Source organism: Odocoileus virginianus, chromosome 25 (genome assembly GCF_023699985.2).
Source record: "Odocoileus virginianus isolate 20LAN1187 ecotype Illinois chromosome 25, Ovbor_1.2, whole genome shotgun sequence".
Taxonomy (NCBI): domain Eukaryota; kingdom Metazoa; phylum Chordata; class Mammalia; order Artiodactyla; family Cervidae; genus Odocoileus; species Odocoileus virginianus.
This window is the reverse complement of record NC_069698.1, coordinates 13,934,265-13,950,653: the sequence shown is the minus strand read 5'-3', so window position 1 is coordinate 13,950,653 and position 16,389 is coordinate 13,934,265. Positions and strand designations below refer to the sequence as shown.

General features: G+C 35.5%; 1 protein-coding gene across 9 annotated transcripts in view; it reads left to right on the top strand.

Moving 5' to 3' along the window:
- Positions 1-16,389, top strand: part of EPHA6 (EPH receptor A6) — a 938,174-nt gene that overhangs the window by 775,209 nt on the left and 146,576 nt on the right. For all 9 annotated transcript variants that reach the window (XM_070455030.1, XM_070455027.1, XM_070455034.1 and 6 more), the window contains one exon: positions 15,595-15,656. In XM_070455030.1, coding sequence (XP_070311131.1) covers positions 15,595-15,656 — 62 coding nt within the window. The remainder of the gene's footprint in view (positions 1-15,594; positions 15,657-16,389) is intronic.

Below are 16,389 nucleotides of genomic sequence, written 5' to 3'. Positions count from 1 at the left end.
ACTTTTAAAATGCTGGCCAGAGGTTGATGGCTACAGGGCAGAAATTAATTTGCTTTCTACCAATTGGTTATATGTTGCAGAACTTTTAGGGTCTCAGATATTTGCTATGTCATTCAAAGAATCACAAAATGTGTTCTAATTATGGTGCTAATTTAGTTCCCAATGACATCCTTAATCAAATTTAAATGAGATACATGATTATGCCTTGTATAAAATAGGTTATTTGCATTCATGTCACACTATTCTATTAAGGAATAATATTTTTGCAGTGTTTTTACACTAATAATAAAAGAGCCACTGAATCATAAGTACCAGAAAGCAGACAAGTCTGAAATCTGTATTTATATAATGGCTGTCAATTGTTTATATGACCTTTCTCATTTCTAGAAGAGTTGTAGTAAAGGGTTATTATTCTTAGTTTCAAAAAGGGAAAAACACCAGGAAGTGATGGGCTGAAAACTGAATACCAAATATATTCATATGTTATTGTAGTGCTTTTCAAATAATAGTCACTCAGTGAAGTAAGAAAATCCCAGGAGAGAAGGCAGGAAGAGTGGGGAGGGGAGCTAAGACAAGCAAAGTGGATGGGGAAAGAAAGGAAAAATAATTATAGAAAGACATAAGTGAACTTATATTTTTTTAATCAAACTCTTCCCCATTGTATTCCTCCCTATTAAATTCAAATTCTATCTCCTTGAATTAATGTCCCTCTTGGAAATATATCATCCATATATAATCTACAATGATAAGTTGGTCTCTTTGCTCTACCTAGTTATTCCTTGATTTATTTCTGTAGTCAAACAGTATTTGAAAGTAAGATAGAACATTTTATATGCCACAGTGTATTGATTATACATAGGGACTTAGACTGATGACTCATCTTATGACAGACTCTACCTTTACACTTTTGATGGTTTCATATGCTTACAATAAACAAAGAAAATCAGAGTAATGAAGCTGTTGAGAAATAGAATTATTCACTAATAATGATGATGTAATAGTATTCAGAAGATGCACCGGTCCAATTTTCTCTGTTACAGCAATAACTCTGACATCATGTGACATCTTAAATTTACATAAGATCCAAACATTACAATGTATCTTGAAAACTTATTTATAAAATATAAAGGCATATTCATTATGCTCAGAAGGTAATATCTTACATTGGGGTTGAGTATGATTAGGTCAAAAATTCTACCTTACACTTTTCTAATAGTTTTCTGTCATTGTAGAAGACTTGATGCTATTTTTCATTAATGAAATAATTCATATATATATAGATTAGATTCTAGGCCAAACTCAGATATATACCTTAAACTAAGAAGCTTTTTTAATTATGAGTAAAGTACAGAAAACAGCAATCACAGAAAGCAGTCTACATGTGGAATTTAGAAACAGATAAATTCTAAAAGAAAAAAATCAATGTTGAAGGTCTTCCTAATACTTCCTTTGTGGTTAGTTTGGAAGCTCTTTAATTGTTGAGGGGATATTCTTCTGAAACACCATCTCAGTTTGTCTACCTATGCTTTACATATAATGCTATATATAAAACACCTTTTTGGGGACTTTTACCTGGTTGGATGGCACCACCGACTCAATGAACATGGTTTGGGTGGACTCCAGGAGTTGGTGATGGACAGGGAAGCCTGGCGTGCTGCGGTCCATGGGGTCACAAAGAGTCAGATATGACTGAGCAACTGAACTGAACCTGAGTTTTTCTCCATTGCATGCCATATGTTAGGTTCAAGGTAAATAATGGGGTAAATAGCTCTATTCACCTTGCTTTGCCAATTTTGTGAGACTTCCTGTCTGTTTACTCTGAGTCAGTTTAAAAAACAACTGTGAACACATGAGGACTCAAACACCAGACTTGCAATTATTAGGTGTATCAGTTCAGTTCAGTCACTCATTCATGCCTGACTCTCATGGACTACAGCACAACAGGCTTCCCTGTCCATCACCAGCTCCCAGAGCTTGCTCAATCTCATGTCCACTGGGTCAGTGATGCCATCCAACTATCTCATCCTCTGTCATCCCCTTCTCCTGCCTTCATACTTTCCCAGCATCAGGGTCTTTTCCAGTGAGTCAGTTCTTCACATCAGGTGGCCAAAGTATTGAAGCTTCAGCTTCATCATCATTCCTGAATATTCAGGACTCATTCCCTTCAGGATGGACTGGTTGGATCTCCTTGCAGTCCAAGGGACTCTCGAGAGTCTTCTCCAACACCACAGTTCAAAAGCATCAATTCTTCAGTGCTCAGCTTTCATTATAGTCCAACTCTCACATCCATGCATGACTACTGGAAAAGCAATACCTTTGACTAGATAGACCTTTGTTGGTGAAGTAATGTGTCTGCTTTTTAATATGCTGTCTAGGTTTGTCATTGCTTTTCTTCCAAGAAACAAGTGTCTTTTAATTTCATGGCTGTGGTCACCATCTGCAGTGATTTTGGAGCTCCCTCCAAAATAAAATCTGTCACTGTTTCCATTGTTTCCCTGACATGAAGTGATGGGACCAGATGCCATGATCTTTGTTTTTTGAATGTTGAGTTTTACGCCAGCTTTTTCACTCTCCTCTTTCACTTTCATCAAGAGGGTCTTTAGTCCTCTTTGCTTTCTGCCATGAGGGTGGTTTCATCTGCATATCTGAGGTTAATCATTAGGTATATGATTAATAGTAATATTTAATATCATTTAATTTTTACCTTTGGAAAGAGATTTGTATGAGCCTTATACTCAAGTAACAAGACTTTTTCATATCCTCACTGCTGTCTCCTGACTAGTAATTGTTAAGATATGAATTCACAATTCAAGTTTCTATAAACCAATAACAGATCCAACTAGACCATTTCTATAGCAATGGACTAACAGTGCCAAGTCAATATTAAAATGTCTTCAAAGTATATTAGCAATGATTATCAGTGTTTTCCTTTCCATATTTCATGTGAAATCCTATCTGGAGTCAGGGCAAATATTGTGTGCACTATTATCCTGTCAAAAAAATTTTATTGAGAAGGCATATAGTTTAGATACTAGAAATAAGCCAGGAAAAATAAGTAAGGTTGAAGTGGCAGAGACTCTAGGATCTAGTGAATATTATATTATCAGATTTTGATGCATATAGAGTACTGCAGAAAGGCATTAATGTAAATATATAAGATTGGATGGCAGACTTTGAAGGAATATACAGTGAGTTAAGAAAAATTGGTATGAACTCAGTTTGTCAAGGGAAATCAACAATGGAAAAGTATATATCTTTTAAATACAAACTGCAGTTTAGAAAAATCAAAGTAAACTGTTCTGTTTCTTTATATGTTCAGGCATCCTAAAAAAAAAAAAAATCAGTACCCTTGTTTTCAGTCTACAATTAGATATTTAAAACTTAATCCCTTCTGACAAAATTTCTACTTGCTAAAGTTCTCCTGTGAATGATTATTCTTTTTATATTTTTTGACAGTATTTATGGCAAATTTCTTTATTTTATCTTTAAAAAATACTGTTGTAATAAATATACATAAAAGATAAGAGACGGTGGTTTACATTTCAAGTAAGAAGTCTTCAAGGGGGGAAAAAAACAAACTCTTTTTTGGCTGAAGGGTGTGTATTTTATATATTTCTGTGTTTAAAAATGTTGCCAATTACCCTAATAAGATATATGTGAATGAGTGTTTTTGTTTGTACCTACTTAAACCAAGAGCTAATTATAATAGGAATAAATTAAATTAGATTAAATGTGCAAAGTAAAATCCTGAATAAATGATTCAAAATGCAAATTTTGAATCCGTGTGTGGTAAGAGAAACCTTCATCTCAATTCCTAACTCCTGTTTCTTTATTCCTTGCCATGTGTCTGATTTCAAGCCCCAGTAAGTCCCACTCAATACCTTTCTGCACAGTTGTGTCTCCTAGACAACTCTCCTCCTTGAAAGTTTGTTCAGCTCCAGACTTTCAAAGGAAATTCTGTAAACTGCAACTATTTGAAACTAGGATAGGGACTCTGAGGTAGGATCAGGGAAAAAACCAAGATTATTCTATTTCAGGTTTGAGGAAAGGCATAGAGAAGAGAAGGTCACTGATTAAATGACAAAGAGAACACACCCAGCTGACAGAAGCACTAGAAAGGTGACGCGTGGCTGTATTTCTAGTTAAACATCTAAACAACCCCCTTGAACAACAGTGTTTGCAACACTGTTATTGCTAGGTTAGAATTATTTAAAAACACTGTTTGGCATATATTGATAGGATATGTCAGGAGGGTGTGTAATTTCCTCCGTTCTGGCTCACTGCAACAAAGATTTAAAATGGCGGACCAGTGTTACCGCTTCATTACAACTCAGAGTATTTTATTTGGTCAAGAAAGTTCATCCCCACGCATGAAGGTGGGCTGACCTCGCAGGAGAGGCCTCAGCCAGTCTTGGCTCCCTCTTTTTATATGTTTTGTCTCCTCCCACCTGGCCGGCGCTGTGCAAACAAGGGCTAGCCAGGAAGGGGACCTGTTTGTTTCACCTGAGGTTCTCACTCTGGTCCAGGCATTTTTCCTTTGTTCCCTTTTCACGGGCTCTTCCCCTTTCTTTGTCTATCTTTTAGCCACTGCCATTTCGGACTCCTTTATCTAGTCTAACTATTCCAAAACCAGTGCAAGAAAGGTTAGCCAGGTAACATTAAGATTTGTGTTTGGTCTGCTTCCTCTGTTGCGTAAGGTCAGTGAGTTCCAAAGAGCGTGTATGTCATCTTTTGGTTCTTTGGCTTTCCTGAGGACAAATACACAAAAGGTTAGAAAATGATTTAAAATTTATGGATGACAACTTGAAAGTATCATTTGAACAAAGAAAAGTCAGGATGGGACTATATATAAAATGAAGGTGTAATTCAAACCTTCAAGTATCACTCAGTCTGTAACAACTTTAATCTGTTGCACAGTCTATGGGTTTAAGAACTCCTATTGTCAGATGATTCTGATATTGCAGTAAGTAGTTCATAGACTCAGATTCTTTATGGATTATACTTCGTTTTCTGGCCAAAAATAACAGACTCTCTTTTCCAAGAAAATTGATATATACTCATATAAATAAATGTTTGTGTGTAATTTTAGGAAGTTTCTGGCTCCCCTTGAAGTCCATCGATGAAGAATTTCAGATTATTAAAAATTTAATATTCTCTATATGAAGTTCTGTTTAACAGACATCGTGAGCAGCAGCATCTTCATGTCAGATTGACAGTGCATTTAAAAGAAAAAGAAACAAAGGCTTCAGTGCATTTGATATCAAACGCGAACACTTACAGGCTTCCCTGGTGGCTCAGCTGGTAAAGAATCCGCCTGCCATGTGGGAGACCTGGGTTTGATCCCTGGGTTGGGAAGATCTCCTGGAGGAGGGAATGGCTACCCACTCCAGTGTTCTGCCTGGAGAATTCTATGGACTGTACAGTCCGTGCGATCATAAAGAGTCAGACACGACTGAGCGATTTTCACTTCCACTTTCTTTGGAACATTTTCAAAGATGGTTTCAATTGTTTTTTCCTGTCAGAAAAACATGAAAAATCTTAAAGGAGCCTTCAAGTAATCTCCAGGTTTATTTTACTGGTTGTTTTTACTTTTCTATTTTCAGATTCCTTAAGTAGTTTTAGCCTTTGACTTTACCTCTGCTTTCTAACTAGCATAAATGCTTTTTTTTCTCTAAATACCATTTGAATAAGTTTCAGTATTAAAAATCCAGACATTATAGATATGACAGTTTAAATTATCAGTTGAGAACATATATCTATGCCATAGAGACATTCATGTTTTATTATTACAAACTGTACTATCTTGGTCCAATTCAAAGACACTATCAACACTTTCAAAAGATTCATCCAAGAACCATTTTCTTTTCAGAAAGAAACATTCTGAAAAATTTTGCTCAGTCTACTGAAGCTTAATCTCCATGTGAGTCAGTGTTTAATCTTTGTGTTTCGATTGGGATTGTTGGCTTGGTGTTTTCACCTTAATGGGAAATAAAAGAAACCGAGCTGCTTAAATGCCTCTTGCCTTCCCACAGAGCACCACGCTTGCTCTCCTAGGCTGCTGGGCCACTTTGGAACATACAAAGGTGGGGAAAGACCAGCCCTGTTGTAAAACACATTTCATCTCAGCATTTGTTCTCTTGCATTATAGGACGAAGCACAGTGGACGTCACCCTGTGGCACAATGCTAGCTTTTTATAGTTCTATACACAGAGGTCTTACAGAAATGTGTTTAGCAAAATTGAACATTAGAAAATATTTAATTATTTGTAAGAGTTTCAGAAAAGATTAAAAAGTAAGTAGTAACTTTCCTGAGGGTGAAAAAATTAAAAGTAGCTGGTAGTTTAATTTATATCATATATTTGAGTCATTTGGATTTTCTTGGTGGCTCAGTGGTGAAGAATTCGCCTGCAATACAGGAGCCTCAGGAGATCCAGGTTCGATCCCTGGGTCAGGAAGTTCCCTTGGAGGTGGGCAGGGCAATCCACTCCAGTATTCTTGCCAGGAGAATCACACGGACAGAGGAGCCTGGCTACAATCCATAGCGTTGCAAAGAATCGGACACTCCCGGGCAAACAAGCATTGATTCATTTAACAATGTTTTCATCATTATAATTAAAATATCACCATAAATAACCAATGCAGTTAAGATTAAATATATCCTGTCCAGAGGTTTGTATGATTTTTTAAATTTCTGTTGATTTGATTAGTGAATCATATAAAAGACCAAAAGACTGAATATTTGATCGTTTATATAATCGTAACACACTTTTGAAGCCAGAGTAGAGCACGGCTTTTAAAACACTACTGGAAAACATGGCATCTTTTTCTCAGAGCTTTAGGACTCTTTCTTAAAACACTCGTTTGTAAATTAAACTTAAGATTATTATCATAAACTCATGTTTAGGAGATGGGGGAAGCAAAATCTACAGGCTATCTCAAAAAGTTTCCTTTGCACACACTTCCTTTGTATATAGACTATCATAAGGCTTTATGGGGCTTTAAAATCCTAGAACTTCTCAAGGACAAAACATCTTTGCCAGCAATACAGTGAACAGTCCATACTGGGTTTCCAGGATGTGTTTCTAAGATGAGGCACAGAGAGATTTGGGGCAATGTTTCATGTTCTCTAAATTACTAATGGAGACCCAAGTGTCATTTGGGGGTATGACAAGATGGCCAGGCATTCAGACTCTGAAGCCAGATTGCCTGGCTTCAAGCCCTGGCTCTGCCAGTTTCTCAGCATGTATCCTTGGACAGGTTCCTTCAACTCTCAATGCACCTGTAATCATATCTGTTAGATTGAACTGGTGATTAAACTCACTGCAGGTCCTGGCACGAGGATTCAATGAGTTAACACGTGTACAACTCTTATAGCAATGTCCAGCATGTTGACAAACTTATTTGTTAAGTCAGTTGTTATTACCTATGTTCTGATTTATATGTAGTATCTATTTTTAAATTACACACATTAGAAGTTTTCACAGAAAGAAACCAAGAACAAAAGAGATCTGAAATAATTTCTTTGACATGCAATTTAATTTTGTTTTGAACTTAGCATACATTTCATTTTCCTGTTTTGAACATTTCACAGTATTACAAGTTCACAAGGATTCTCTGGTGTGTATTGTTCGTTGCTGCCTAGTGTCATGTCCGACTCTTGCACCCCATGGACTGTAGCCCACCAGGCTCCTCGGTCCATGGGATTCTCCAGGCTAGAATACTGGAGTGGGTTGCCATTCCCTTCACCAGGGGATCTTCCTGACCCAGGGATCGAACTTGGGTCTCTTATGTCTCCCACACTGCAGGTGGATTCTTTACCAACTGAGCCACAAAGGAAACCCCAATATTAATTAAAATATTCATTATTATATAATCAATTATTTCTTTCACAATAGAAGGAAATCTAAAAGTCATAAATCAACTAATTTCAATGCATATGCTTTTAATATTGATTATTATAACATTACTTTTATATGTGCTGATGTACTAAAAAATCAAGAAAGCCATTCTTAACTCAGATGTTACTAAAATCTTACAATATGCTTAGTGTCTTACTTTGCAAACCACAATCTAAATCAAACATCTTTGGTAGTAACATTCATTGTCAGCAAGACACTTCTAGTTAAAGAGAAGTGTCTTTTTGCCCATATGTAATTTCTAGTGGAAAGAAAGACAGTACTGAATGTTACTGAAGTTAATCGATACAGATGGTAAGCCACTGCTTTCTGGAACTGTCGAGAGAATTATGTTTCATTTCTTTAGCCTCATATCTTTGACTTACTCTAAAATCCAGAAGTGATACTGTTTTCATAAATCCAAAAAACCCTCCTAATTTCTGCTCAACTTTTTTATCACAGAATAAAATAATTTATTCTTCAGCATTAATCCAAAGGTATTTGGATCACTTCTGTATTTTAGAAGCAAAGTAAAGCAATTAAGAAAAAGCATTGAACAAAATTAACAATGATTATTATACATATTTAGAGGTCTCAAACAGGTCTAAGATTAAAATCAATTCCAGAGTAACCTAAGTTATAATGATAGAGGCAGAAATCTACAAATAGAGTACAGAAAACACAAGATGGCTTTTTAGGTAGGAGTAAGAATCTACTTCATGCAGAAACTCTATATTATAGAATGATATTTAAATATGCACATGACACCACCCTTATGGCAGAAAGTGAAGAAGAACTAAAGAGTCTCTTGATGAAAGTGAAAGACGGGAGTGAAAAAGTTGGCTTAAAACTCAACATTCAGAAAACTAAGATCATGGCATCCGGTCCCATCACTTCATGGCAAATAGATGGGGAAACAGTGGAAATAGTGACAGACTATATTATTTGGGCTCCAAAATCACTGCAGATGGTGACTGCAGCCATGAAATTAAAAGATGCTTGTTCCTTGGAAGAAAAGTTTAGACCAACCTAGACAGCGTATTAAAAAGCAGAGACATTACTTTGCCATCAAAGGTCCATCTAGTCAAAGGTATAATTTTTCAAGTAGTCATGTATGGATGTGAGAGTTGCACTATAAAGAAAGCTGAGCACTGAAGAATTGATGCTTTTGAACTGTGGTGTTGGAGAAGAGCTTGAAAGTCCCTTAGAGTGCAAGGAGATCCAACCCGTCCATCCTAAAGGAAATCAATACTGAATATTCATTGCAAGGACAGATGCTGCAGCTGAAACTCCTATACCTTGGCCACCTGATGCGAAGAGCTGACTCACTGAAAAAGACCCTGATGCTGGGAAAGATTGAAGGCAGGAGGAGAAGGGGACGACAGAGGATGAGATGGTTGGATGGCATCAATGACTCAATGGACATGAGTTTGAGCATGTTCCAGGAGTTAGTGATGGACAGGAAACCTGGCGTGCTTTAGTCCATGGGGTTGCAAACGGTCAGACATGACTGAGCAACTGAACTGAACTGAACTATCATTTGTTTTTACTTTGACATAGGATATAAAAGAATTCTTATATCAACACCAAAGTACAGTAAAATATGGGAATGGTCCATTTTTATAAAACTATTTTTTCTGCATAATGAACAATTATGATAATAAGGGGAAATAAATAACCATACCCAAAAGGAAAAGAACATAAAGGTACACCAACATTTTTGAGTGGCAGCTATTGTCAGACTCTGTGTCAATTGTATTTTTTTTCATCTACTCCTCTGAAAAATTATATATGATATGTAATATTATCCTCATTGTATAGATGCAAAAGCTAAAGAACTAAAATAACTTGCCCAAGATCATGAAGGTAGCATAGCTGAAATTGGAATTATACTTTTTTTCCCTGTTCAAAACCATATTTTCATAATGCAAATTCATTTCAGTTCAGTTCATTCACTCAGTTATGTCCAACTCTTTGCCGCCCCATGGACTGCAGCACGCCAGCCTTCCCTGCCCATCACCAGTTTCCAGAGCTTGCTCAAACTCATGTCTATCAAGTTGGTGATGCTGTCCTGCCATCTCACCCTCTGTCATCCCCTTAATACAAATAATTTAGAATTAAAGTCCATTGATTTGACATTATGTTATTTCAGTAACTGCTCTAGGTCTAGAATTATTCTTAGAAAACATCTTTATTTGTGTATTCCTTTTGACATTCCAGTCAAAAAAAAAAAATTGAGTACCTTGTCTATACCACACTCTGTGCTAAATGTAGATAGTGAACTTACAGAGACATAGTAAGCACTAGTCCTGACCTCAGTGGCATTTTAGAGAGGGAGGCAGACACCTGTATAGTTAGTATCAATGTCATACCTAATAAGTGTTATATAATTGCTTGATTAAATGTAAACAAAATAGAAAGTAAACAATCAAATCTCCCTAAAACAAAAAGTGATTCACAGGAGAATTGACAATGGAGATGGTATTTAAGTTTCTGGTTCTTTTTAAATAAGTAAGTATATGACTTTACCAAATGAAGAGAGTAAGAAGGCAGTCTTCCAAGAAGAGGAAGGTACAATAAAGTCATTCTTAGAGAGTGATGAGTCCCCTAGAGAATTTGAAAAACAGGAGGTAGGAGAACTAGGGTGGTAAACGAGACCAAAGCAAGCAAAGGGAGAGGAGAGACTGAGGAGGAATGCAGCTGCCAAGCAGTTTGGACTTTAATCCTGCAGAAACAATGTAATATGTAAAACAGCCTTTAGCTCTTTATAGTAATTCTTTACTTATTTCCATCCACCTTTCCACTATACATGCCATGAGAGCTGAATCTTGCATTGATTGGAGATGTTTCTCCAGAAACCAGAAGAATTAAGGCACTTAAATATGTATATCTGCTATATTGCTGAATGTTTAAAATAATGATTATGTAAGCATTAACAGGTACAACCAATAAACGATTATTGTAATAGGCCAAGCAAGAGAAAACAAATGCAGAGTATGAACAGTGATAATAGATTTTGTATAGAGTCAGCACCACTTGATAACTTATGGACTAAGAAGGGTTTGATAAAGTAGAAAATCCAGTATTACAATAGAGTTTCAAACCTGGGTTATTAGATACATGGTGGTATCTTAATCAAAACAGGAAGAGAGGAGGAAAAGAAAGTTCAAGGGAAATTTTTTAAGTTTGTATTTGAATTCACTGAGAATACGATTCATTTAGGACATGATCTGATAATCATCAGGCAACAGTGTTAAGAAGAAAACAGTCCTCCAATTTTAGTTCTTATCTTGTGAATGAAGATAATTATTTAATATATAATGTTCAAATTTATGTCATCTACATCCTTTGAATGCCTTAGAGGGATAAGAAAACCATTTCATTTGTTACCAAATCAATTTGAGATTATAATTATAATTCATTATCAGTACAGCAGAAACAGGGAGGTAGAGATAAATAACAGGCTCACAAAGTCCTGAATTACAACTTGGGAGGAAAAAAATGCAGTCTAGTTGTCAATCCAAATTATCATCACAAATTTTGTTATCTATTAGACAAAATGTGGATGCTATATGATGCTAAAGAAACTACCATTGACTTAAATCTGTAATAGTTTTAGGTTTGTTAAGATTCTTAATACTGACTGTACATGAGAAATCACCAAGCTGATACATTACATCCATCAAAAACTCATTATTTATCTGAAAATATTGAATCTATAATCTCCTTTCAGAGTCTTCTCTGAGGCCATAAAAGGGGGACACTTTCGCTCCCAAAGTAGTTGCCCCAACATTTCCCTGACATTTAAAGAATACCTCTCTTTTATTTCCTTTAACAATAGCCTTATTGTATGGTTTCTCAATACCTCCTGTATAAAAATCATCATATGTATTAGGCTGCAAATTTGAAAAAGATTCATTAGTTAATCATCTATAAAAGTCCTGATTAAAGAAAATTATTGGTCTCTATAGCAGAAAAAGGTGACATTGGATTTTGTGATTCATCGTGTTCCGAATATAAGTGATTTCTTATGGAATCTTGATTCTAATGCAGTTCAAAATATCTGTAACAATATCTGGGCTATTCATGAAGGAAAACCAGAGAAATTCACTTTTTGTGTGACTTGTAGAAGTGTTTATGAAGAACTCTTTAACTGCTAAGGCTTCTAAAAAAAGATCGGGAATTTTGAGACCACTAACATTCAAGAACCATGGAGCTTATCCATTCATTTCAGTGCAATGTGAATACTAAGTTAATCCTGAAACATGAGGCACTTAAGGTGACTGACACTGGGAAGACCCAGAAGGATGGGATGGGGAGGGAGGTGGGAGGGGGCTCAAGATGGGGGACACATGTATACCCATGGCTGAGTCATGTCAATGTATGGCAAAAAACCACTACAGTTTTGTAAAGTAATTAGCCTCCAATCAAAGTAAATAAATAGTTTTTTTAAATTGTAAAAATGGAAATAAGCTGAAATATTTTGAAAATATTTAATATAAAAAAGAATCACATCCAAATGTATTTTCCAAGAGCAAAAATGCAACATATAATTTATACATATTTAACAATAACACTGATTCAGGAAATCAGTCCTGAATATTCATAGGAAGGACTGATGCTGAAGCTGAAATTCCAATACTTTGGCTACCTGTTGCAAAGAACTGACTCATTTGAAAAGACCTGATGCTGGGAAAGATTGAAGGTAGGAGGAGAAGGGGACAACAGAGGATGAGATGGTTGTTGGATAGCATCACTGACTCAATGGACATGAGTTTGAGTAAACTCCTGGGGTTGGTGATGGACAAAGGCCTGGCTTGCTGTGGTCCATGGGGTCACAAAGAGTCGGACATGATTAAGTGACTGAACTGAACTGAACTGAACAATAACACAGAAAAAGCACTGTAACCAATAGACTTCTCTTACCTAACCTCATATTTGAAGAATACCATCCTAACTTTGATAATTTCCCCTATACTTATCAATTTTCTTGATTATAAAATGTAATCATGAACTGTAAACTTGTAATCTTCACAGTGTAACTAACTTCCTATAGAAAACCACTAGGAAGCAAATTACAGGTTAGATACCATCAGTATGCTAAAAAAATAATACTTTAGTTTAATAACACATGCTTTCAATTGATGCTACTGAACAAAATACAAAAGTTGCAACACTCAGGTGTGAAACTTTTAATTTGCAAGAAACCGGGGGAGTCTTCATTTGATACTTTATTATCTTTAATGAGAAGATGAAACTTGTCACTGATGAGTTTTAAGATTGTATAAAGGTATCTCCCAAGGAGTTATAGACAGAACTAATTCAAAGCACTTTGTATTCACATAGATTAGAATCTTGCTGAAATAGTTCAGTGTTAGTCTCTTAGGAATTGTGAAAATGATGAGGAAAAAATTGGTTTGTTTCTATGAAGTACCTACTCTGCTTAGCTCTATGGGAGGTGACCTTGAGAAATCCAGTGAATAGAGATACAAAGCATCTATGGGAAGGTGGAGGGGAAAGCAACCTGCTACAAAACCAGGAACACTTTTCCTAATGCAGACAATAGATATGATGGGAATGCAACTATAGGAAATGTCCCCATGGGAGGCTTTCAAAGAAGGGGTACAGTATATAAATTCCAGGGCGATGTGAGGTATGACTAGGGAAGGAAGTAAGTTGGGAGGTAATCCTGGCAGGAGACACCTAAAAGAAAGGGAGAAGGAAGCAGGACTGAACAGGTATAGGTAAGAATGACAGCTGATGGGCCAGCAGATGAAAAGACTAGTTAGCAGTGCACTCCACCACTGGAGAGGATTGACTGACAGGATGGGACCTACAGTTCTAATCTGTGAAACACACCTGAGAGGTACCTTTGGCAGAGGGGTAAGAGCTAAGCTCTGAGACAGACTGCTTGATACTGCCACTTCCCAGCTGTTGAATTTGGGACAAATAATTTACTTTTCTGTGCCTCAGTTTCTCTGGGCAATAGGGAATGTCAGTTTTTAAAACATATATTTTTATGTGTTTTAAAATACATTTTTAGAAAGTAAACATGTTTCTCTGACAGCAATGGTCAAGATGGAAAAGTGTGACTATGAAAAGAAGAACTTGGGCAGTCATTGTAATAACCCAGATTTTCTCTTAACATCCATAATCCATTATCATTCAAACTGGAATATTGAGTTCATAATTTTTATATTTAAGTATAAAAATGACCTCTTATTCTCTCCACCTTGACAACCAAGTGTGTGCATCCAGCTGCTGTCTTCAAGCTCTCTGAAATCAATGGCCAAATAAAGGATTTCATGACATATTCTCAGATTTAAAGCCCAAATCTTCTAGATCCCTTCAGTAGTGCTGACAATTTGTTTGACCACAATATTTTCTGATAAGTTCTTTTAAATATGTATTTGGGTGAAATTAATGACTTTAAGGAACATTATAGAAATTTGCCTAAATGGGAAACTTCATTGGATTCTAGTTCTATGCATGATAAATTGGGAACTTTATTACTACATTTAACCTTTAGCACATCTTTCTTTAAAATACAGATTCAAATGTAAAATCTAGCATTTGCAGACATTGTACTAATTTGTTCCAGTCACCCTTTATAACCCTTAAGGCTTTGAGTTCATAAAAGGGACATGAATTACAATATGAGATCTAATATTTCCATCATTGGGACACATAATTTCTTTCCAGAACTTCTTTGTGCTCCTGAGGAAAATCTCTGTGCATAGTGCAGATTGAATTGCTAAAAATCCCAATGAGAACTGAGAAATATAGAAGTAAAAAGCAAATATGTCATGCATGTTTATTTCAGATAAATATAATTTTCCCTCCCTAAAATGAGTTTATCTTTTAAACTGGGGCAATTGGGCAGAACAAATAGATTCTTTTCTTTGAAAAAGAAAACAGCTATTTATGCTGAATGTTCTATCTAATAGAGGTATATTGGGAACTGTAACAATTGTAAATAGATATGATAAAAAAGAAATAAATGATGTTCAACTTCTGATTTTAGCTTCTGCAGTAGACTATGAAATCAGAGTTACTTACTTTTCATGTACTGCCATCATAGTTCTGTTGATCTAATTTATGTCCAATAAAGAGATGATCAAGGACTATTACAAATCCCACCAACTTTGTAACATTCATCAATCTACTGGCGTTTTTCTACTTAAAAGCCCTTAAGAGTAGACGATGACTGATGATTTATACTTTCTTAAAGAGAATTTATGAGTTTCTTCTTTCTGCTTTGCTTTTAGGAGTATTTTGGAAAGGCTTAGTTTAATGTAATTCTGCCATAATTACTGCATCACTGGACGAGAAGTTGGACCACAGCTGCCAGAGCAGTTCCAGTAACTGCTTAAACTCTGACTTCAGCTTGTTGATTGTCTTTTAAGGAAAAGCTCAGGACAGCATAATCTAAACAAGTGATTGCAGGGCTTTAGAAAAGGAAATGCTTAATTACTTAGTAATTCATATTGTAATTCATGTTCTTTTTATGAACTCAAAGGCAATAATGCTATAAAAATGGAGAACTGTGTATGTTTAATATTTATAGAAGCATGTTGGAAAATGAAGCTCCTGCTAATAATATACAAATAATTTAGCTGCCACAGCGGGAAATCTCTAACTGTATCACATATTTCTATAATTGCTCTAATCCTTATATATTCTCTTGCTCTTTTGGCAGGCAGACCAGTAATGATTGTGGTGGAATATATGGAGAATGGATCCCTAGACTCCTTTTTGCGGGTGAGGTGTTCTTTTCTGATGGCATTTAAATGAGCTATTTTGAGTTCTAGATTTAAAACATTTATCATAAATTAATTTTTCCATAATGCTATTCACAGATTCTTCCATGAAGAATAGCAGCAATTTCTCTAGGGTGCATTTCTCTGATAGTGTGATACGTTAGAGTTACTGAGGTGGAGAAGTATATACACATGATGATATAATTGATTTCTCCTATAAACTGACTTTCCATATCAAATATACATATTTCAAATGATATTATAAAGAAAGAAATTAATGAAACTCAGTTGCTTCACATAGCCTTTCATTTTGCTTTATTATATTTAACTATTTAGCAAGATATTTTATGCCTTATATATGGTGCTGAACACTTTAAATTGATATATACTTACCAATAATGACTCAAGTTCATATGAGAAGATGGATTTTATCAGCTTTGTTCATCTTAAGTTCATTTGGCTATTTAGAAAACAAAATGGAAAGAATTAACCTCTGGCTGATATTTATTTTAGAACAAAAAATTTTTAAGCACACTTTTTAAAGTGACTTATCCTTGACAGTGTGGCATATACAAAACTCATTTGTTTTATGTAGTAGTACAGAATAGCACAACTAAGAAGACACCATGAAGTTATATTTCAAAATGTATTTATGACATTTTTCATATTTAAAAGCCATAATATGCTATAAAAATATTTTTTGATGGGGAAAAATACAAATATAAAAAATAATC